Raw genomic sequence first — 25,277 nt, 5'->3', positions numbered from 1 at the left:
ATCCCGTAACAGAAAATAACTACCCTACTCGAATTTTATATTATATAAATCATTCATTGTGACAAGAAACACGAAAACATATATAATCAAAAGAAGAAGCAATCTCAGATGTGAGTGTGTGTTAGAGGGCTAGGATGTACATCTTGTGCAGTTTTAAGACTTGTGAATTTTAAGGTTTTTCGTCCTTGAGGAATAATTGTGTTTGTCTTGTCCATTTCAAGGCTCATGATCCTTTAAGATCAACTTATTGAGACTGCAGAGGTCACAAAGAAGAAGGCTTTCTTTTGTTTTTCCTTTAAAATTAATTTTAATAATTTTAATTAGAAAGCTCTTTCGTGCCTAATTTTGTCCCCCTAGTAAGGTGCAAATCTAATCCTAGATCTACTTGACTTTTAAAGCCGCCAAAATTTAAATATTGTGACATTACTGATTAGATTTCTATCTGAGTCAATCTTGAGTGCATCTTGGTTCTTAAAATGTATAATTAAGACACTATCTAAAAATAGCTCCTAAATCATCCAAAAGAAAGTAGTATGCCTAAAATATGCAAAAATAATCAAGAACCTTTGAGACGTGGTTTTCCTTTAATCCGAATCTCATTTTCATTTTCCTAAATGCAAATATATTTGACATGAAGTCTAATTAAAGTTGTGGTTGTGCTATCCCATTTGCTTTAATCATTAAAACTTATTAAGATATATTAATTTGTTGGAGGTCCATTTGGTAGATTGGAAGTATCTCACGCTTTCTGCCTTTCACATTACTGATTTATATGCTTTTCAAAGTAACTTCATCTTCTTATATTATATATTTATTTTTCTAATTGTTTAAATTTTTGAATGTAGGATTTAGAGCAGCTTTTGAATTTTGTTGGTGTGAAGAGTTTAGGGCCACGCCATGTATTGGCTAATTTGAAGGAGCTTGTAAGGACTATCCTGTCTCCAGAATATATAGATAGATGATCTGATCTTCCTATCTTTACTGTAAGTTGGCAAATTTCACTGTAAATGGATGATTTGAATTTGTATACAGGTGCAAATTTTTAAGAGCACCTAATATTGATTTCTTATCAGTTGCTGCATGTCAATGATTTGAATTATGCTTAATATGAATTCTTCTGTCATACGTTTTGTTTGTCTCTACAATCAGTGTTATAAATTATAATAATGAGAATAGTCTCTTGAATATTAAATGATCAAGCATGAATGAGAAAGGGGATTATGAATGAGGTGAAGATTACTTCAGAGCCAGATTTTTGAAACCCTTGTTAGTCTAAAGGCTACATGTGATGTGGAATGTTAAATGATCAAGCATGGATGGGAACGTAGATGATGGAAGGGGAGAAGATATTTGAGATGAGAGTTTCTGTTTTGGAACCTCTGTTAATCTAAAAAAGGCCACACAAGATGTTGCTGATGGAGGAACCTCATCCATGCAACTCTCTCTCTCTCTCTCTCTCTCTCTCAGATTTCTGAACAAAAACAGTCCAGATTGGAGGCCAGTCCTTCGATTTGAGATAGAGAAGGGTGGTTGCAGTGAATTGATGTTCTCACTGGATCGAAATCCTTGGGTAAATATATGAATCAGGCTCTCGTTATTGGCTGGTTGCTGGTTTGCTGAGTGCCTTTAGAGTGGTTTCATTGTTGGAACTTGGAAGGGATTTAGGAACAGTTGGTATTGGTTGGTGCTTCAGTTGACTAGGAGATGGTTATGTCTACTGTGGGAGTACGTTGGTGTCTCCGGAGAAGATGGCTCAAGTAGTCCTATGAAGCTAGGATTTTTTGTTGTGTGCCAGGTATTTTGTCATTTTATTTCAATTTGGGCAATTGCTAATTGTTTCCATCTACTGAAGCCTATAAATTGAATGGGAGTGATTCTCAGTAGGGTCTTTTATTTTTTATTTTTTATTTTTTATTTTTTTAAAGCTGGCACAATTCATTCTCTGTTATGAGTAATGGGGTGGTCCATTTATGGAAAAAGGAGAGGAATTATTTGTAACGAGGGGCTGGAGGCATATGGTTTTTTGTTTTATGCTACTAGGGCTATTGGGCAGGTGGAGAAGAGATGCCAAGGCTGTGTTTTTTTGTCTCTGATGGCAATTAATTCTCTAAAAGGATTTCTTAAAACTCATATAGGTTATTCTAGTGGAGTGGGAGCTCAACAGTCACTCAAAGCTGATAGATTAGGTAACTCTTCTGCTTCGGCTATCAAATTTGAGTTGCAATTTGTGGAGAGGGAAGCGCTTTGTGTTGTGGAGGTGTCTGTAAATCATCTTTGGGTGGTTGGTGGTTGTGGGAATTACCTAATTGGGATGTCAGAATCATAAAGAAGAGTTGCATGTACAAGATTTGAAGGGAATAAATGCAGATTTGGTGCAGATATAGGGATATCTAATATGGGAAATACTGATGGAGATAAGTCTCTTGGTGCTGGAATGAAATATGACGAGGTTGAGTCTACCAAAGTTGAAACTCATAGCATGGCGATGCAGGTGGACTGGTGGTGTTTGAAAGAAGAAATTTTCTTGAGTAAATCAAATTAATTTTGATGCAGGGGTGACAAAATCATTAAAAACAAATACCAACTGTAGTTGTTTTGAGGAAATTTCGGATGTTTAAAGGTACATTCAGGTGGGAAGGTTCGTGAGGGAGGTTGTCTTAGTTTCTCCATTTGGAACTTGGAAAACATCAGGGAAAGAATAGAAAATATAAATAAATCTACTTTTTAATTTTGGGTTATTAGCAAGGTTTTGAAAGCCGGACCGGAGTGACAGGTTCAACTGGTTGGACCGGGAACTGGGTGCCTTTCCGGTCCGGGTTGAAGACTGAAGTTGACACTCTATTAACTTGGTGAGAACTGGCTAAAACCGGCAGCCAGGCTAACCCAGTGTGACCGAGACCGGACCAGGGTCAACGTCTCCTTCACCAATTTGTGTGCTGTTTTCCAATTTGTATTGCACCGTTTAGGACCTCTCTGTCTTTTACACCATTGTTGAAACTTGAGAGGAGATGGAGAGTGGCTGTAAATGGCTGTGTTCATCATCACAGGCCTAGTGTTGCGGCTGTTGTCTCTAGCAAACCAAGAGGACTGCTGCCTCCAGCAAACCTGAAGAAGAACACTACTGCTGTGGCAACTGTTTCTTCTTTTTGTCCTTCTTGAGCACCACACAGGCCCAAGTTCCCAACTAGTTCCCACCTTAAGTTTTTAATTTTTACTTTTTAGCATGGGGCTGCAAAAGTTGTTTGGGCATGTCAGTGAGATGGTGGTTCACTGGTTTTGCATGCACTGGTGGACTAGGGAATGGCAGGAGAAGGAGACCTAAATGCCTTGTTGTGTAAAATGGGGAAAAAGGGAGGAGTTGGGGGGGGGGGGGGTGATTTGAACCTGAACCTGCTCCTGTTGTGACAAATGCCAAGCCACCAATGAACCAAGTAGTTATCTGGTTGTAAAATGAAATATATATATATAACTGTAATTTTAAAATTTTTCTTTTAAAAAATATAAAACTGGTTTGACTGGCAGTCCAACCAGTCTGACCATTAAATTCGGGAACTGGCCAGCAATCTGATTCGCTCTCCGGTCTGGTTTTAAGAACTATGGTTATTAGGGAAAGTGAGAAAGAAAAAGATGGTCAACCTGTGAACAAAAGTTTGATGTTACAAGTAATTAGCATATGGTGTTTCTTAATTTTTAACCATATTGGGGAACAAATTTTTAACTGTAAATAGTATTTGATATAGAGAGAAAATACAATGGAGTGAATTTCCTTCTTATTTTCTTTTCCTTTTGTCAAACAAAATTCTTGATTGAAATGAAGCCTTAAGATAAAAAGGAAATGGAGTGATGAGTGAAAATGAGAGTGATTTTGATAGTGACTTGTTTGTGATGGCAGTTTATTATTAGATGATTTTCATTAGAAAAATGGGTAATCTCTTAAGATTTCTTTGTTTTGCTTGGCATCATCTCCAATGTGATAGCAATTTGGCTTGAAGGTTTAGAAGGGGTCCCCTATTTTTGAGGATGATGTTATGGGTAAAGAGAGCTGTTGGTGATCAGATTAAGGAAGTATTTTCCTTACACTCTCTCGCTTGTGGTGAAGATCAGTGGGAAGGATATTGAAGCTCAACAGCTGATCTGATGTACAATGGGTTGTTGCTGACTAATTGATTGGATGGTGTTAAGAGTAAGCGAAGACAAGTTGGTGTGAGCTAGCAAATTTGAAGTGTCTAATTAACTATGATGTAAGGAGAATAATAATGGCTTTTCTGATTTAGTTTTTGTTAAGTTTTCTTTTCTCTCTCTTTTTATGTTTGTTTTTATTTTGCGGACTTCTTGTCCTCACCCAGATTGGAATTCCTGCATGTCTAGTAGAATACAAGTTTATATAGGCAGACCTGCTTCCCTATATATTTTAAAATATTTTTCTAGATTAAAACTTGAATTGACACATTTTTTTTTTATTGATTACTAGTTTACTTGTGTGCGCGCGCGTATCACAGTAAGATTTTTTTGCCAATTCAGGTCCCCGAAGGCTATATGGTTGATTCAGGGTATGCCTCCCAAACCCATCATGCCACCGCTGAGCTGCTTCCCTAAAATTTACAATTGATTGTTACCCTCCACTTACTATCTGCCATATGGAGCCCACTATGCAAATAAATATAATTCATTTGGGGAACTACTTAATTTTGGTGATGATCTTGAAACGAAGAGTATCCTGTAGAATACTAGTTCCCATTTTTTTGGTTCTGTGCCTCGCTTCATACATTGTTCTTGTCGTGGTTCTGGTGAACCTTTTAATTCTTATAAGAATATAATGCAATTAGTAAGAATGACATTATTCATTGAGGGAGCTCAGAATGGGGAGCAGCTCATGCACACAGGTGCATACATGTTTAAAACTGTTGCTATCAGTAAAATTTATTAAAGTATCAAGATTTAAACAAAAATTCCCCTGGTTTTATCAGAGTGAAAAATCTGAAACTGCTTTCTTTCCTTTCTTCTGTGGATGTTACCTATACTTTGAATGTCCTTAGAGTTATCTTTTTGAATGATCCAAAACTACATTAAATGAGTAGCATCCTGCATCTGTATGTGTGATCATTGGGCCCCCATCCCATACAAGCATTTAGCCTGTTGCAGCCCAAAGAATTTCTACTTTTGCACAACCCATGTTCTAAAGAATTTTCCAAGCCACTGCAAGAGCAGATGTTCTACTGATTCGTTGCATTCTTTACATGGGTAATATCTATTTCCAAAACAAAGTGCCTCCTTTCATCAAGCTGTCAAGGATAAGAATTCTTTGTCGAGCTGCTCTCCAAGTGAAAAAAAAATGCTAATTTAGTGAGAACTCTAGTGCGAGTGTTAGAAGAGGGGAGAGAAAATTGTCAATGTGGATGTTCTGTAACTAGAAAACAAGAAATTTGTACTGGTGGAGGATGTTGGGCAGGTGATCTGGATTGTTGATATGAGTTCAGCATGTTAGCAGGACAGTTTGGGAGCATTTCCTAGTCATAGAATATGTGAAGCGAAAAAGGAGACCATTATATAACCATCTCCCCTTGTAGTTCCTTTACCATTTTTTATTTAACCTTCGGGCCTTCATTGATCCAACTCTTAGTTGGGCCCATATTTAAATGTAAGTCAACTTGCTATATTGCTTTTGTTATGTTTTTCAAATTCTCACTGATTTTTGTGAGGAAATAAAAAAAAATACTAAGGTAGTAAAGGAAGTGATTCAAGAGCAGCAAGGTTGAGTGCGGTAGGAAACCAAAATCTCCCTCAGCAAGAGAACTGGTTAAGATTGTATTCCTTGTAAAACTTAATTACACTATAAGCTCACATTTATTTATTTACTTAATGGGATATGCTGTCAGAATTATTTTACTGTATACTTTGTACCCTTTTGGATTCAGCAAGAACAGTGAAAATGAGGGATTGAGCTATTGCTGTGAACTTGGGATTTGGGTGGTCTTATGATAGTAATATTGTTGGTTGCTTGTTGATAATTTGGTTTGGAAGAGGACGATTGTTGGAATTGGTGTATCCCCAATGGGGGGTGAATTGAGTATTTAAAATTTTTCTCTTAGCTCAATTCAAATTCTAGAAACAGTAATTACACAAGCTTAGGGACTTTCTATATAATCATAAACCCAATCAAATGTTCAAACAATCAAACACATGTACTGCATATAATAAATCAAGTATAAAACATACATGTGCTGAAATTGAAAGTGTAGAAAAATAAAAGTTGCATAAGATATGTTATCGGGATTCAACCAGTATTGCCTACGTCCTCGCTTCATACGCACAAGTAAGAGGATTCCACTATGACTCACTTAATGGGTGGAGCAACACCTAATACAACACTTTATCAGGATGATGCACCTAGTTCTTCTAATCGGGTTTGGATCAACTTGGTGCTCTCCTAATCGGGTCTGGATCAACTTGGTGCTCTCCTAATCGGGTCTGAGTAAGTTCGAGACTTTTCACAGGGCAGGTCTCCCTCTTCCGACCACACGTTGGGAATACAACAGATATTCAATTTTTCGTACAAACAAATATGCTTCTTATATAAAACAGATATGTACCATTGTACGCATAATATAATTAATGCACTCACAAATGATAGGATATTAAGTTCGAGTGAGATTTTGTTAATTAATGTGTTAACTCTCAACAATGTGTGTGTCAATATGTATATGTGAGAATGATACCTTGATTTCAAGATAATTTATTTGCAATATGAATATTCATAGCATCTCTAGAACCGTAAGCAAATATCTCAAAAATATTTTTCAAATATCAAGTACAATGGATATTAGTGTTTAAGCTTGCTAAAAATGATTTTATCAAAACACAAAGCGAGCTTATGAAACTTGCAATAAGGATGCAAGTTATTAAGTCAATGAAGAGTTTTCCCAAACAATATTTATAAATGAAAATACAATGGAAAACCTTTAGCTTACTCTCAAAAAGCAATACACAATCAAATGCTAGTGTGGGAGAGTTTAAGCTTGTAAGATGAATGTGAAGAAATGATCTCTCTCAAAGATATGCAACTAAATGAGTATAAGAAAGAGATTTTTGCAATATGTTTGTAAAATATGGGAGTATGAAATATTTAGCACAATAATTTTTAGAGAAATTTTTTTCTAATTTATATGCTAATCTCCTGCTAATTATGCCAGATGAGAGGGTATATATAGAGTTGGACAAAAATATAACCATTGGGGACATACATGATATTTTGGAAATTGTTTAATTACGTTTAATGAAAATTAACCATGATTTATAGTGGTAAAAATTTTACCAACCTAAGAGGTTTGCTCGACCATATTCAAGGTTTGGTCGACTATGTTATTGAATTCGATTGATCGTGTCCATTTTGAACTAGAGATATGGTCGACCGTTTGAAGGCAATTTTGAACCCTTCGTAGGATCGGTCGACCAAGGAAAGTTCGGTTGACCATTTTCTAAGGTTCGGTCGACCAAGACAATTTTGAACTAATGGTTCGGTTGACCAAGTTGTTGGGGGGGGGGGTCAAACACGTGTTAGTTCGATTGACCATGCAAGACACGTTCATTTCGAAACGGTTGACCAAGCGAAGTCAATATGTTGACTTTTGGTCAGTTCAGTCGACCGAGCCTTTTGTATTGCTTAGGGTTCGATCGATTGAGACTGCTTACAATGTGCATTTAAGTCCTGTTTTGATCTCTATGATTCATCAACCCAGTGTAAATAAGTATAAGACATTTTAGGCTATATGGATGATGATTCCTATGATCATTCTAAGACCTCTTGAGCATATACATCCCCATCATGCATGATATGCAAATATTACAAATCATTATTACAGACTTGAAACTAAATGCAATAACAATAAAAACAAATATCTTCAATCTTCTTGCTTTTCACTTTATGGAGTATGCTAGTTGTATGTGTATTATCCATCTTGACCTCTATTCTCCCTGTCCCTTATGTGTGATCTCAATTATGGACTTATTTACATGTTAAATATACACATAAGTTCATTGTGTTTCATCAGCATTGAAGCAGAAATCGGACTCAAAAAGTCAACAGTCTCCTTTTTTTTGATGATGACAAACACACATGAGTAAAATGGATCCATCTTGAAAAGGCTCCCCCTAAGAATATGCATATCGTAAAAAATAAACAATGATGTAGTTAAGGCATATTCAGGAAAGAAGACATAAGACATTTCAAAATCATTTGCATTTAGTTTTGAAAGTAAGATACAAGCACTCATGCATTTTTGCTCAATAAAACCTCTCTCCCTTTTGGCATCAGCAAAAAAGGGTAAGTTAAGAAAAATATGTGATGACTTTAAAAGAAGTCTTAGCTTGAGAATGACAACCCCCTTTTCTAAAAATATTCATTTTGCTTAAATGAGTTCTCCCCCTTTAAAACACTCCCCCCTTTTGATTTAATATTTTGAATATATAACTCCCCCTTTGATTTTAAAAGATTGGGTATAGCAATTTGGCATACAAGTAAGAAACAAAGAATATATTTAACGTACAACCATTTCTTACAAGATAAAATATATGTATAGCCCCCTTATGGTATTGTCAAAAGGTACTGGGGGTGTGCTTGCTGAAAGAGAAAGAATCATGCAAGTACAATTTTTCTGATATCTCATTTAGGCACACACAAAATATGACCAGAAAAGCACAACCACAATGATCCTAAAGATTTAACAATCACATGCAAGATCATATGACAAAATCAAAGTCTATGTGGCAAGTATTATATATTTCACTTAAGGTATTCAATAAACCCGTTTGGCCTAGCCATGGAGGAAGATTGAAAGACTTTTAGTAGGTAGAAAGGTGGGTTTATGAGGGAAGCTGGAAAACAGAGGAAAAACAGAGGAAAACTCTCAGTTTAGAAGTGAAAATGAACTGCCACTGCGGGGAATATATATAAACCCGCGAGGTTCGGTAGACCCAAGGAGGGTTTTTTTGAGCGTAACACTATAATTGCTTCACAAACTGTGTCTGGATGATCGACCGTGGCAGAGAATGGTCGACCAAAACTTGATGTGATGTTTCAGTACGTATGGTTTGGTCGACTGAATAATTTTGTTCTTGAAGTGGACGGTTGACTGAAAGACATTCGATTTTGAATACGATCGACTATCAGTAGATCGAAGTAGGTTCGGTCGACCGAAGACCTTAAGTATAAACTCGATGGTCGATCGAACAAGTCAAAGTCAATGGTACGGTTGACCGAAGTCATCAGGTCACTCAGATATGGTCGACCGAACTTAGTCAACAATGCAATTTTGACCTATTCCTTCGCTTTACAAGATTAACCAATGGCTTTTCAAGTAAGGTGGGATCTATTGGAATAATTTCTAAACTGAACCACTTCCTAAGCCTACGGTCATTGCTACCCCATTATAGCTAATTCTATGCTCCTAGAAAGAATAATTATTTAATTTCAATTGGATCCCTTCCTTCCTCTTGTCCTATGGGATTGGCCACCATAATTACCCACATCATTTCCTTATTTAAACCTCTGACACTTCTGGATGGGCAAGTAGATAGAATGTGCCAATTGATTTTACGAAAAAAGCAAGTTTTAAATTTTCGTGACGGGCCATGCTTACTAATCTCGTGTTTGTGAGATAAGACTTGAAAATTTGTATATGACTTATTAAATGATTTTGAACCTTTTTTGAAAATATTTTTATTTTTAAGTCCTGAGGGTTTATCATCTCCCATTTCTCCCTCCTAGCAGATTATTTTCAATATTTTCTTCATCTTTTTCTTCTCTAAGGTGGCATGATAACCTTTTAATTCCTCTAATTGTTTAGCCAACCTTTTGTTTTGATTTTTTCAAAAAAGTTTTATGATGAAACATTCTAACTAGAGACTTATGAATTTTAAATGAATCATTTTCTAGTTGTTTATTCAATGACATGCTTTCATCACAAAACTCATTGCATGATTCAATACAAGATTTAATATAATAGTTTTCACATGAATCATTGCATGCAACATCAACAGTATTATCACAGAGTTCGACAAATGATTCAACACATGATATTTTGCAACAATCAACACAAGAATCATCAACTGCATCATAAACTAAATTAGGAAGTGAATCATATACCTCTTCACCGATGGGCGTTATTAATGTATGATTTAGCTCATCTAGACCATTTGAGTTTAAATCCTTCAGAGTGATAGTCTCCTTTTCCTTTGCCTCTCCATATTTCATATCCCAGTCTTCCCATATATCCTTTGCACTAGAACATGTCATAATCTCAAGTAGAATATTAGAATTTAAAGCGCAATACAGTAAATCCATGGCATGTGAGTTTGCATGCATTAAACTATTATCATTTTCAACTATCGACATACAAATTCCTTTGACAATCACCTGCCAGGCCCTGCAGTTCATTGATTTTATAAATATGCTCATTTTAATTTTCTAGTGTGTGTAATTTACACTACAAAATAATGGAGGACTGGAAGGTGATCGTCCCTCGCCGAATGAGGATACACCAACTTGAGTCATTGCGATCTTTTTGCAAAAAACATTTAAGTCAATGCAATGAGGCTTTGATACCAATTTTTGGAATTGGTGTATTCCCAAAAAAGGGGTGAATTGGGTATTTAAAACTTTTCTCCTAGGTCAATTCAAGTTCCACAAATAGTATTACACAAGCCTAGGGACTTTCTATATAATCATAAACCCAATCAAATATTCAAATAATCAAACACATGTACTGCATATAATAAATCAAACATAAAACATGCTTGTGTTGAAATTGAAAGTGTGGAAAAATAAAAGTTGCATCAAATATGTTATTGGGGTTCGGCCAATACTGCCTACGTCCTCGTCTCAAGCTCACAAGTAAGAGGATTCCACTATGACTCGCTTAACGGGTGGAGCGGTACCTAATACAACACCTTACCAAGATGGTGTACCTAGTTCTTCTAATCGGGTTTGAACCAGTTCGGTGCTCTATTAACTGGGCCTAAGCAAGTTCGGGACTTTTCACAGGACAAGTCTCCCTCTTTCGATCACATGTCGGGAATACAATAGATATTCAATTTTTCATACAAACAAATATGTTTCTTAGACAAAGCAGATATGTACCACTGTACGCATAATGTAATTAATGCACTCACGAATGATAGGATATTAAGTTCAAGTGAGATTTTGTTAACCAATGTGTTAACTCTCAATAATGTGTGTATCAATATGTATATGTGAGAGTGAGACTTTTGATTTCAAGATAATGTATTTACAATATGAATATTCAAAGCATCTCTAGAATCTTAACCAAATATCTCAAAAATAATTTTTAAATATCAAGCACAATGGATATTAGGGTTTAAGCTTGCTAAAAATAATTTTATCAAAATACAAAGCGAGCTTATGAAACTTGCAATAAGGATGCAAGTTCTTAAGCCAATGAAGAATTTTCCCAAACAATATTTATGAATGAAAATACAATGGCAAAACTTTAGCTTACTCGCAAAAATCAATACACAATCAAATGATAGTGTGTGAGAGTTTAATCTTGTAAGATGAATGTGAAGAAATGATCTCTCTCAAAGATATGCAACTAAATGAGTAGGAAAGAGATTTTTTCAATATGCTTGTGAAAAATGAGAGTATGAAATATTTAGCACAATAAATTTTTGGAGAAAAAATTTACTAATTTATATGCTAATCTCCCGCTAATTATGACAAATGAGGGGGTATGTATAGAGTTGGGCAAAAATATAACCGTTGGGGACATGCATGGTATTTTGAAAATTATTTAATTATGTTGAATGAAAATTAACCCTGATTTACAGCGGTAAAAATTTTACCAACCCGAGAGGTTCGGTCGATCATATTCAAGGTTCGGTCAACCATATTATTGAGTTCGGTCGATCGTGGCCATTTTGAATTGGAGATATGGTCGATCGTCTTAAGGCGATTTCGAACCCTTTGTAGGTTTGGTCGACGAAGGCAAGTTTGGTTGACCATTGTCTAAGGTTCGATCGACCAAGTTGTTGGGGGTTAGACACGTGTCAGTTCAGTCGATCGTGCAAGACATGTTCATTTTGAAATGGTCGACTGAGCGAAGTTAATAGGTTGACTTTTGGTCAATTCGGTCGACCGAGACTTTTGTACTACTTAGGGTTCGTTCGACTGAAACCGCAAATAATGTGCATTTAAGTCCTGTTTTGGTCTCTGTGCTTCATCAACCCAGCATAAATAAGTAAATGACATTTTAGGCTATATGAGTGATGATTCCTATGGTCATTCTAAGGCCTCTTGAGCACATCCCATCATGCATGATATGCAAATATTAAAGACCATTATTACAGACCCGGAAACTAAATGCAATTACAATAAAAACAAATGTCTTCAATCTTCTTGCTCTTCACTTTTTGGAATATGCTAGGTGTGTGTGTATTATCCGTCTTGGCCTCTATTCTCCATGTCCCTTATGTGTGATATGAATTATGGACTGTTGTTTGTGGCTCTTATACTTTGTTTTTGTAAGAAAAGAAGGAAGTGAGAAAAATATGAAGGGGTAGCACAGTAGAACTCATCGACGAACACAGGGCGTTCGTCGACGAGAGGACATCAAGGACTCATCGACGAAGGTTTTGTGATTGTTGAAGAGAAAGTTGACTCACTCGAAAAAGGAGTAGCTCAGAAGCTATCCCAAGTATAAGAGTCATGTCGTATAATATTCAACCCAAAGGTTAGATCGTCTCCTTAGAGAATGCGATTTAATATCAAATTTTATGTTTTTCCAATTGAAAATAAAAAGTTATTGTACTCAATTTAGATTCGGGGTTTTCAGGATTGGTTGAGATTTCTTTTGATAAATTAAGCGAACACGCAAATTAAACCCTAATCCTATCATGTACTAAATTAAATAATAAGGACGGAAACCCTACGTCTAATCAGGCAGACGTCGAAACACCTTTTAAACTTTGGAATAAAAACTAAAGACGGTAACTTTAACACGTAATTAAAACACGTAATAATGAAACTCACACAAACACAAACACGAGCAATAAAAATCAAACCTTTAATAAAATTAAGAAATTGAATCAAGACCAAACTTAAATGCAAATACTAACACAACAAAAATTTAACGCTTAAACAACTCAAATGATAACAAAACACGATAAAAATGAAAAATTTAATAAGGCTAACCCTAAGCTAATCGAGTTTCAATAAAAAAAATTAAATTTTAAAAGGACAACTAATTTAATTTTCTAAAAATAAAAACAAAATTTTTTTTCTTATTGGATTTTAATCTTTTTTTTTTCTTCTTATTTTAGAACCAAACTGGACCTTACTAGACTAATTAAATAAATTGAAGCATTAATTAAATCTATCGCGAAATTAATTTAGAAAATAGATAAATAAATAAACTGCAACAACAATAAAATACTTTAAATAATATTCAAAATTTAAATTTTTCAATAAACCTCAATAATAAAAAAATAACAATAGTTAACTAACAATAAAAAAGAAAAGAAGAGAGAGAGAGAGAGAGAGAGAGAGAGAGAGAGAGAGAGAGAGAGAGAGAGAGAGAGAGAGAGAATAAATAAATAAATAAACTGCAACAATAATAAAATACTTTAAATAATATTTAAAATTTAAATTTTTCAATAAACCTCAATAATAAATAAATAACAATAGTTAACTAACAATAAAAAAGAAAAGAAGAGAGAGAGAGAGAGAGAGAGCTTGAAATGGCTCTTGGTTGTGGCCTGGTGTGGGTGTGCAGCAACTGAAGTAGGCGAGAGGTGTTGCTTGGTGGTTGGACTGTAGTAGATGGTCCTCGGGTGGTTGGTTGGTTCACGGGGGTGGCTGGTGCAGCATAGCAGCTGGACTTCCGGATGGTAGTTTTTAGCAGCAATGGTGGAGCGGAGTTGGTGGTTACAGAGGCTGGAGGTCTCAGCTAGAGCAGTTGAGGGAGAGAGTTGGAGGAAGAGGGAGAGAAGGGGAGCGGAGCAGAGGAAGGAGAGGGAAATTGAGGGAGATAGAGACTGAGGGAGAGGGAGAGAAGAGACTGAGAAAGAGAGAGGGCCAAGAGAGAAAAGGAAGGAGGGAAAGAGAGGAGAGTTCGAGAGACTGAGAAGGGAATAGGGAGAGAGCAGAAGAGAGATTGAGAGAGAGTTTGAGAGAAGGAGAGAACAAGAAGAGAGGCAGGAGAGGCAAGGAGAGAATGAGGGAAAGAGAGAGGGCAGTGAGAGAGCCCGGGGGTTGCTGGAGAGAAGAAGAAAGAAGAAGGCTTTATAAAAAAAAAAGGAGAGCGAGTAGCCCTACGACCCATACGGCCACATGAAGGCCCGCATAAGTGAATCCAACTCGGCTGCATGGTCGGGTCACATCAATTTGCATATTTAATTTTTTTTTTCTCATTTTTCTCTTCGCGAACGAGGCCAATTTTGACCTTCTTGGAGCCCATTTCTCTCAAAACTAAAAACACGGAAGTTGTAGATAATCTTATCATATTTCTCCAGAATTTCAAATCGTCTCGATCGAAGCTCAGAAGAAAAAGTTATGCACGAATTACGAACTAATGTCTGTTTTAGTTCCCGATAATTTTTTTGCGGAAAAAAAAAAAAACCAAAAATTCATTAATTGCTCAATAAAACCCAAATATTATAAATAGGACACCTTGTTAAAATATTGAGAGTAATTAGGCATTTAATTAAAAAATATAAGCCCTAATGGCCGAATTAAAATACCTAATTACGCAATTTAAGCTCATAATCACACCCTCAACTAATATTTTTCTAGTCTCTAGAAAACATGTAATTAATGTCCATGCAACATAACCATACCGTTCACATATAGGAATATAACTGAATTTCACACAAGCTCGTTCATATTCAATGCACATAACTCTAAAGCATGTCACTCATGTAAGTTTCATCATTATATAGTATTTAAGAACAGCATACTCACATGAAGTTAACTAGCGGTACAATTCAGAGTTAATGCGGTCATATAAGTTCGAGTATAAACAGGTAAAATCTCAAGGTGTGTGTGATGTGTGTGACTTAGTACACTTAGGATACCAGTGCACACCTACAGAACGGTCATTTTGACTCGGCCTAACTAGTATACCCTGTAAGGACACTAAAAAGAATGGGTTCACTTGTCTTATGTGCGGAGGAGTGTCGCGATCAAACATTCTACATATTGAAAGGAACAAACGCTAAGTATATGAAGTGGACTAGTTTGAGAAGGATTTAGCCTATCTAGTTTGAGAAGGATCTAGCCTATCTATGAGGTGTTGGGTCCTTCACCTTAACGTCTTCTCACCTACTCGTCATGTCCAATCGAGACCACCTTAGATTAACTTATTCAAAAAATTGACGTGAATACATCTGAGGCATTAAACGGTTGAAGAATCTTCATATGTGGAGAACACGTGTCATGTCCTTGACTTTTTGTGATATTTCTGTGGAGCAGACATTAGCATTTCATTTCATGTGCATTTTTATTTCTTATTTTTTCTTTTGCTCATTCTTTATTTTCTGTTTTTTCTTGGTCAATTAAGACGATCATTACACTTCTTTTGTTGTCTTCATACCATCGATGATAATTAAGCTCGAATAGTGGTCCATGAACTAAGTCTATTTCTAGGGGTGGCTCAGCCTTTACATCTTGAGTAGGCTACAAGATCTAAGTTTCTATCTCCCCACTATAGGTCACCTCTAGGCTAACAAATCAAAAACAGAGACTAGTGTACAAAGGATCGTTCATAAGAAGAGAGAATCGGGTTTCGTAAGCTTTGATTTGATGTTAATACCCAAAAGGACGATAAATAGCTCAATGATGTCTCACAACGTGTCATAGTTGCCATAAGTGTTCTCTTAGTGCTCACAAGGAACCCTAAGTGTAATGAATCACGTGAATGTGTCTATTCAGCCTTATGAGATGCCGTGTAAATACAAGAAATTATATAGCCAGATTAACATGAGTGTACTACCAATCAATTCTTCATGAAGTTACGAACTCATATAAAGAGAAACTACGCATAAATGATTCAAGTGTGTAATTCTTAGGTTATATGCAAGTATGTGAAGAGTATAAGTCAGTGTTAATCATTGCATAGTCGTGTAATTCCTTAATGCTCTTTCTTTCTTTCTTGTTTTGATTTTTTTTGTTTTTTTTTTATTTTTTTCAAATTAATATATAAAACCCAACAAGTATACGTGCACAGTGTCACATGCAAATGCTTATCCCCCCCAACTAAAGTAGTACATTGTCCTTAATGTGAAAACATATGAGAAATAGAAAAACTCTGCACGGGAGAAGTAAGACGTACCTAGGTGGCGAAGTAATGGAAAAGAAAAACAGAACTATAAGAAAATATACCTAAAAATTAATTAAATATAAAAATAAGGTAAAACAAAAGGAAAAAAAGGGAAAGAAAAACATCACAGTTGTCTAGCGGGGGCTCTGGAGGAATTTCGTCTAGTTGGTGTAGGTCTATAAATTAAACTAGCAAGTCTCCAAATTTGAGCCGCCACAATGAATCCATCTTCATACCTACACGAAAGTCAGCCTCAAATAAATTAATACTCTTCAAAATACCAGACAATACGTGTGCATATTGACTTTCTTGTTTTAACAAGAAAGGGTCTGTATTCAGCATATTTTTCAAGAAATTTACTTCTTTACGAATTGGTGTTTGAGAAAAAGTTGTTGGATTAGTTACCTTTAGTTCTTCAGAAGCATTAACATTAAAAGTTTAACATGATTCCTTGAGAATTAAACATTCACCATTCTTCTCACCTTCTTTTTTGGGTGTACCAATCATCTTACCACTGCAGGAATTTGCTATAGCATTGGGCTCCTTGACATTTAATCTAGTCGGGAGTGACGGTTCCACGGTTACCAAGCTCTGAGGATAAGGTACTACAGGTTGGTATTCCTTATTAGTATCAACCTCCTTATTAGTTGACTGCTCCACTTCTAGGTCCGCTTCCTCTGATTTTTCTTTGACTTCATATGTCTCAGTCGTAACTTCTGGTGACAGGACAACTGGTTGTCTGGCGATGAGCGTCTCAGGTTGGGAAACTTCTTTCTAGCTTCTCGAAGTGATGACGGACTCTACTGTCTTAAGAGAAACATTATGTATTTGTTGTTGCTGCTGGTATTCCTAAAGACTAGGCTGAGGTTCCATGGGAAATTCCTCTTTTTTCTAAGTTATCCAACTGTGTGCTCCTCGCATTAATGGTGTCCCGCAATTTATTTAAGTCCTGAGTATACTGATTGATTTGAATTTGCATGAACTGTTGGAATATATTCGCTATCTGCGTCATGCTATCATCAGGAAATCCTAATGACGCACAGCTCTGAGGGGTCTCTGTGTCTGATACTGAGGCGACAGAGTATCTGGGTAATATGTTGACTCATATGCATCTCCACCACTAATTGTGTTGATAGGGTGTACTGTCATGGGTGCCTGATTGTATCGTGTATTCCACTGTGGGACACTTTCAGTTAGGTAATCAAAGAATGATAGTACCTGATCCGGTTCCTTGCTGAAGGGTTCTCCATTGCACATGATCTGGATAAAGTGCTTGCGATCAGGGGTAAGAGCTGTATAAAAACAATTAACTAACCTCCATGATTCAAACCCTTGATGTGGACAAGTACTTAGCGAATCCTTGAATTTCTTCCAGCAAGCCTGAAAAGTCTCGTCACCCTTCTGTATAAACTGAATAATTTGTTCCTGCAAAAAATGAGTTCTTTGTGAGGGACAAAACACATGCAGAAATTTACGCTCCATATAAGCCCAATTAGTGATAGAGTGGGGTCTCAAGGAATTAAACCACATCTACGCCCTATCCTTCAAAGAGGTAAGAAATAAACGCAGTCTAGTAGATTCATCAATTTTAGCATGAGAGAAAAAAATATTGCAAGTTAACTCGAACTTTGACAGGTGCTGATGAGGACACTCAGATTCTGTCCCGTAGAACTGAGGTAGTAATGACGTCCTCCAGCGCTGCATCATGAAATCAAGTTCTTCAGTAGGTAAAACAGTGGAAGATGGTGCAGTGGGGTATTGAAGCTGCAAAAAGTCCATAAGCATGCATGGTGCAGGTGTAGTCATATTTATTTGTTTATTTTTTTTCAAAACTCATTTTTTTTTTCTTTTTTTTTGTTTTATTTTTTTTCTTTTTCATGAGACTAATTAAAATGGTGGAAAAAAAAAAATGCTAATTTGAGACTAAGACTGACATTCCCCGATAACGGCGCCAAAAACTTGACCCACTCGAAAAATGAGTAGCTCGGAAGTCATCCTAAGTATAGGAGTTCTATCGTGTAATATTTAACCCAAAGGTTAGATCGTCTCCTCAAGGAATGCGTTTTAATATCAAATTTTACGTTTTTCCAATCGAAAATAAAAAGTTATTGAACTCAGTTCAGATTCGGGATTTTCAGGATTGGTTGAGATCTCTTTTGACAAATTAAGCGAACACGCAAATTAAACCCTTATCCTATCATGCACTGAATTAAATAACAAGGACGGAAACCCTATGTCTAATTAGGCAGACATCGAAATATGCGTTAAACTTCGAAATAGAAATTAAAAACCGTAACTTTAACACGTAATTAAAACACGCAATAATGAAACTCACATAAACACAAACGTGAGCGATAAAAATTGAACCTTTAACAAAATTAAAAAAATTGAATCAAGACCAAACTTAAACGCAAACACGAACACAACAAAAATTTAACGCTTAAACAACTCAAACTATAATAGAACACGATAAAAATGAAAACTTTCATATGGCTAACCCTAAGCTAATCAAGCTTCAATAAAAAAATCAAATTTTAAAAGGACAACTAATTTAATTTTCTAAAAACAAAAACAATTTTTTTTTCTTTTTGGATTTTATTCTTTTTTTTTATAACCAAATCGGACCTTACTAGACTAATTAAATAAATCGAAGCATTAATTAAATCTATTGCGAATAAATTCAGAAAATAAATAAATAAATAAATTATCCGCAAAAATAATAAAATACTTTAAATAATATTCAAAATTTAAATTTTTCAATAAGCCTCAATAATAAAAAAAATAACAATAGTTAACTAACAATAAAAAAGAAGAGAGAGAGAGAGAGAGAGGGAGGTCCTGTTCTTTCATAGCCAATCCCAAGGAAGCTTCAATTGGTCTTTTGGAGATAGGATTCTATTCTTTCAGAGCCAATCCCAAGGAAGCTTCAATTGGTCTTTTTGAGATAGGATCCTATTCTTTTAGAGCCAATCCCAAGGAAGCTTCAATTGGTCTTTTCGAGATAGGATCTTACACCATCCAAGGACCCGCTTCGCGAGACCTTTTCGGTCTACACATGTTTAAGCTCTATTGGGCGGTGGCATATCGAAGCAAATCCCACACAAAAAAAGATGATCAATAATAAACAAAAATCTATCTTCAATATCATGTACCCAAGTTCCTATACATATATCGGCTAATGGTGTGCAATTTCCTATTTGAGAATTTAGATCAAATATCTTGTATCTATAAGCAAGGGGGCGTGGCCAAGAAGCAGTCAACTGACCTGCCCCCTTCCACTCGGCCTTTCTTCGTTGTGTGAACAAGGTCTTAGTATGTATGGGAATTCTGGGCAGGTCACAATAAGTAAGCGGTTGAAACCTCGAATTAGTTCTTGCGCTCCTGTGCCTAAAACAGATGCCTTGACCAGATTGCGCTACACCTCGTCTCACCCCCCGGAGAGAGAGAGTGGCTAGTCTTCTCGGCCGTGGCTTGGTGCGGGTGTGCAACAACTGAAGCAGCTGAGAGGTGTTTCTTGGTGGTTGGACTGCAGTAGATGGTCCTCGAGTGGTTGGCTGGTTCATGGGTGTGGCTAGTGTAGCACACACTGAGAGAGAGAGAGAGAGAGAGAGAGAGAGAGAGAGAGAGAGAGAGAGAGAGAGAGAGAGAGAGAGCTTGAATTGGCTCTCGGCTGGTCTTCTCAGCTATGGCCTGGTGTGGGTGTGCAACAACTGAAGCAGTCGAGAGGTGTTGCTTGGTGGTTGGACTGCAACAGATGGTCCTCGGGTGGTTGGCTAGTTCACGGGGGATGGCTGGTGCAGCACAGCAGCTGGACTTCTGGATGGTGGTTTTCAGCAGCAATGGTGGAGCGGAGCTGGTGGTTGCAGAGGCTGGAGGTCTCGGCTGAAGCAGCTAAGGGAGAGAGCTAGAGGAAGAGGGAGAGAAGGGGAGAGGAGCAGAGGAAGGAGAGGGAAACTGAGGGAGATAGAGACTGAGGGAGAGGGAGAGAAGGAACAGAGAAAAAGAGAGGGTTGAGAGAGAAAAGGAAGGAGGGAAAGAGAGGAGAGTTCGCGAGACTGAGAAGGGAAAAAGGAGAGAGCAAAAAAGAGATTAAGAGGGAGAGAACAAGGAGAGAGGTAGGAGAGGCAAGGAGAGAATGAGGGAAAGAGAGAGGGCAGGGAAGAGAGCCCCGAGGGCTGCTAGAGAGAAGAAGAAAGAATAAGACTTTATAAAAAAAAGAAGAAGAAGAGAGGGAGCAGCCTTACGACCCATATGCCCACATGAAGACCTGTATAAGTGAATTCGACTCGGCTGCATGGCCGGGTTACATCAGTTTGCATATTTAATTTTTTTTTCTTTTTTTTTTCCCCTCATTTTTCTCTCCGTGAAGGAGGCCAATTTTGACCTTCTTGGAGCCCGTTTCTCTCAAAGTTCAAAATACGGAAGTTGTAGATAATCTTCTCATCTTTTTGTAAAATTTTGAATCATCTCGATCGGAGTTCCAAAGGAAAATGTATGTGCAAATTACGAACTGATGCCGGTTTTAGCTCCCAATAATTTTTCTGCGATAAAAAAATGCCAAAAATTCATAAATCGCTTAATAAAATCCAAATATTATAAATAAGACACCTTGTTAAAATATTGAGAGTAATTAGACATTTAATTAAAAATATAAGTCCTAATGTCTAGATTAAAATTCCTAATTAGGCAGTTTAAGCATGTAATCAATAGTATCGAGAGTAGGAAATTTCAGAGTTTTGGATTTGTCGACGAAAGCCTATTCTCGTTGACGAAGTCTCTTCTATGGATCGTCGATGAAGCCTTGTACTCGTCGACGAAAGATGCCTGGGCTGCAAGTGGTTTTTATGAATTTTGAATTTTTGAAAGTTGGGTGGTTAGGTAAACGGAGGGAAACCTCTGAGGAACTTCTATGTATGTTATTCTGAGCATATATTGAAGAGTGTGTGATCATTTTGAGAAGTGTATCGTGTACATTGTGATTTCCATAGTGAAATTTGTGTGTCATTGCTTCTGTGGATGTAGACTTTTCCAAATCATGTAAATCTTTGTGTTGTTCTTGTTCTGGTTGTGTGTTATTTACTTGTTGTTGTTTATTCCGCTGTGCATCTTCATTATTCGATCTATATCACAACAAATTGGTATCAGAGTGAAGTTGTTATGGCATCGAGATCGTCTTTTGCAAGATTTGACGTTGTCAAATTCGATGGAACCGAAAATTTTGGTTTATGGAAGAGGAGAGTGAAGGATATTCTTGTGCAACAAGGAATGGCTAAGGCTTTGCTTGATACTCAATCAGAAGAAATGGATGAGACAACATAGGTAGATTTGAAAACAAAGGCGGCGCCTACAATACACTTGTATTTGGCTGATGAAGTTCTCTATCAGGTCAGGGAGGAAGATTTTCCAGTGGCTATCAGATAAAAGTTAGAAAGTCGGTACATGTCTAAATCCCTTAATAACAAACTTTTTCTTAAACAATGTTTATATTGACTTAAGATGGTTGAAAGATCAAGTCTGGATAAACACATCAATGCTTTTAACCAAATCATAAGTGATTTGATGAAGGTTGATAGGAAATTTGATGAAGATGATAAGACTTTGATGCTATTAAATTCTTTGCCCTCGACTCACACCTATGAAAATCTTGTGACCACTCTTACGTGGGGAAAAGAAATTCTTGATCGGGAAGAGGTAATAAGTGCCTTGTTAAATTTTCATCAAAGGTCAAAGATATGTGATGAAGGAGAAAAACTTGTGTTAAAAGGTAGTAATGAGCGAGGCAAAGAAGAGTTTAAGAATGAGTTTAGTCAGAAATCATCCCGAAATCAATCTAAGAAGAAGGAAGTCCGGTGTTATAAATGCGGTAAAAAGGGGCATGTCAAATCGGACTGTCCGGATTGGAAGAAGGGAAATTCTGAGAAACATGAAGGTGTTTCAAAATCTATGAATATTGTTTAAGAAGAAGATTCAGCGGATGATGATATTCTATCAGTTTCAGCGAGGTTGGATAATCTAACGGACTCTTGGATACTTGACTCGGCATGTTCTAATCAGAGGCGGCTCTGCCCTTAGGCCATTAAGGCACCCGCCTAGGGCCCCCAAATTTTTTGGGCCCCTCAATTTTTGTTTAATATAATAATATACTTTTAGGGTCCCAAATTTTTTTAATTAAATTATATTAATATTATTTATTATGCTCTATTCCCATAATTGACTTCCCAACTAACAAATAAATAAAATTATATTTTAAAATATAAAATAAATATAATTTAATTCTTTTTTTTTTCAAGTCTTATACTTCCCAACTAATAATTTTATTGTATTTCAAATTATATATTACTCCCATCTCTCTCTCTTAGTCTCTCTAAAATTTTTTTTTCATCTCTCACACTCTCTCACTCTCATCTCTTGGTCTCTCTATGATTTTTGCACAAACTATTGTGTTCATCATCTTCTGACCTCCAATTCTCTGTAATTTTCTTCAACTCTAATTTTGATTTCAATGTTTGTATATTATTTTTCTATTATTTTCACTCTGAATTTTTTTTTTTCTATTTTTTCTTAGATTTTGGAAGCTTTGAGGTTAGAGCGCTGTATCTGGCAAGAATCCGATATCTCTAAAGTCTCGCTCGCCGATCGATTTGCAATAATAATAATAATTAGGTTATATTGTTTCAATCTACTATTTCTATAGATTTATTAAATTTAGTTTTATTTGTTTACATAATTTGTCAATTTATAGTGTTAATTTTGAAATTTAACTATGTCAACAAGAAAATATGAATCTGGATATGAAAAACGAAGAAAGAAAAAAAAAATAGAAGAATTAGTGTCATCTCAAAAGGGAGCTCTTGATAAATTTATTTTTAGTTCTAAGCAAAATATAAATGAACAAGATGAAAATCCTCCAAGAAACGAGCAATCAATTCCAGAGATGGAATTAGAATCTAATATAATAATAATAATAATAATAATAATAATAATAGTGATAAAGATAACATTGATATACAGGAAATGTTCACTAATGATATTTCTTTTGAAAGACATTTTAACAATATAGAAGAAAAAAAAAAAATAATGATGATAATATTTATGATCCAAAATATTGGAAAAATATAGATACCAAATTACGAAATTTATTAGTTGAAAAAGGTCCTATTAGGGATAATGATTTAATTTTTCCAAAAGATGAAAATTCAAGACATTTTTCAAATATATATTATATTCGAAAATTATCAAATGGAGAGAAATATGATAGAAAATGGCTTATATATTCTAAAGATTTAGATAGAGTATTTTGTTTTTTTTGTAAGTTATTTGGCCAAAAATTAAATAACCAACAACTAGCTAATGAAGGGTGTAAAGATTGGAAAAATCTTAATACCAAACTTAAAAGTCACGAAATTAGTGAAGAACATATTTTCAATATGAGTAAATGGGCTGATTTAGAGTTAAGATTGTTAAAAAATACAACAATTGATCAAAATATAGAAGAACAAATTAACAAAGAAAAAGAACATTGGAAAAAAGTATTATTGAGAATTATTTCTGTTGTGAAAACTCTTGCTAAAAATAATTTGGCATTTCGTGGGAAAAATGAACGAATTTATCAAGAGAATAATTAAATTTTTTTAAGTTTAATTGAAATGATTGCAGAATTTGATCCAATAATGAAAGAACATATTTGACGTTTTCAACATGGTGAAATTCATAATCATTATCTTGGTCATAATATGCAAAATGAATTGATAAATTTATTAACTCTTAATATTAAAAAGAAAATTATGAAGCAAATCAATGAAACAAAATATTATTCAATCATACTCGATTGCACTCCGGATGTAAGTCATCAAGAACAAATGTCTTTAATAATACGATATTTGAATCTTTCTACAAGTCCAATTAAAATAATAGAACATTTTATAGAATTTCTAAAAGTAGATGATACGTCAGGAGAAGGACTCTTTAATGAATTAATAAATGTCATACAAAAATTTGAACTTGGTATTGAGAATATAAGAGGGTAAGGATATGATAATGGATCTAATATGAAAGGAAAACAACAAGGTGTACAAAAGAGACTATTAGATATAAATTCTAGAGCATTTTATACTCCGTGTGGTTGTCACAGTCTTAATCTAGTACTTTGTGATATGGCTAATTGTTGTTCTAAAGCTATAACTTTTTTTTGGAGTAATACAACGAATATACATTATTTTCTTCTTCTACGAAACGATGGAAAATTTTAACCGAATATGTACCAAATTTAACTGTAAAATCATTATCATAAACACGTTGGGAAAGTCGAATAGAGAGTGTTAAGGCAATAAGGTTTCAAACTTCTCAAATTAGAGATGCTTTGCTTCAATTAAAAAAAACTAGTGATGATCCAAAAACAAAGAGTGAATCTTATTGTATAGCAACTTATGAAATAGAAAATTTTGAATTCTTACTAGGAATGATTATTTGGTATGACATATTATTTGCTGTTAATTGTGTTAGTAAAAATTTACAATCAAAAGATATGTGTATTGATGTCGCCATTAATCAATTAAAAGGTCTTATTGTTTTTCTAAAAAATTATAGGAAGAATGGATTTATATCTTCTATGATTTCAGCAAAAGAGATGCACTTGAAATAAATATCGAACCTATATTTCGTAAAAAACGTGTAATTAATAGGAAAAAACAATTTGATGAGAATGCTAATGATGATACAACACACTCACCTGAAGAATCTTTTAGGATTAATTTTTTCTTATACATAATAGATCAAGCTATTATTTCATTTGAGAGTAGATTTGAACAATTTCAAACATATGAGAATATTTTTGGTTTTTTATATGATTTAAAAATATTAAAATCATTAGATGAGAATAATTTGAAACAAAAATGTTTGACACTTGAGAATATTTTAAAATGTGGAACACATTTAGATATTAATGGTTTT

General features: G+C 35.3%; 1 protein-coding gene across 4 annotated transcripts in view; it reads left to right on the top strand.

The window, feature by feature from the left end:
- Positions 1 to 4,949, top strand: part of LOC131152094 (vacuolar protein sorting 38) — a 33,182-nt gene extending 28,233 nt beyond the window's left edge. For 2 of the 4 annotated variants that reach the window (XM_058103732.1, XM_058103734.1), the window contains exons 6-7: positions 846 to 983; positions 4,522 to 4,949. In XM_058103732.1, the coding sequence (XP_057959715.1) occupies positions 846 to 962 (117 nt within the window). In that variant the 3' untranslated portion in view covers positions 963 to 983; positions 4,522 to 4,949. Of the gene's footprint in view, positions 1 to 845; positions 1,124 to 4,521 lie in introns of those variants that run through there. The other 2 variants (XM_058103735.1, XM_058103733.1) reach the window with 1 other exon arrangement.
- Positions 4,950 to 25,277: the final 20,328 nt, after the last annotated feature.

Source organism: Malania oleifera, chromosome 3, assembly GCF_029873635.1.
Source record: "Malania oleifera isolate guangnan ecotype guangnan chromosome 3, ASM2987363v1, whole genome shotgun sequence".
In the NCBI taxonomy this organism is placed as follows: Eukaryota; Viridiplantae; Streptophyta; class Magnoliopsida; order Santalales; family Ximeniaceae; genus Malania; species Malania oleifera.
Note: the sequence above shows the minus strand (reverse complement) of the source record. Positions and strands in the feature narration are given on the sequence as shown.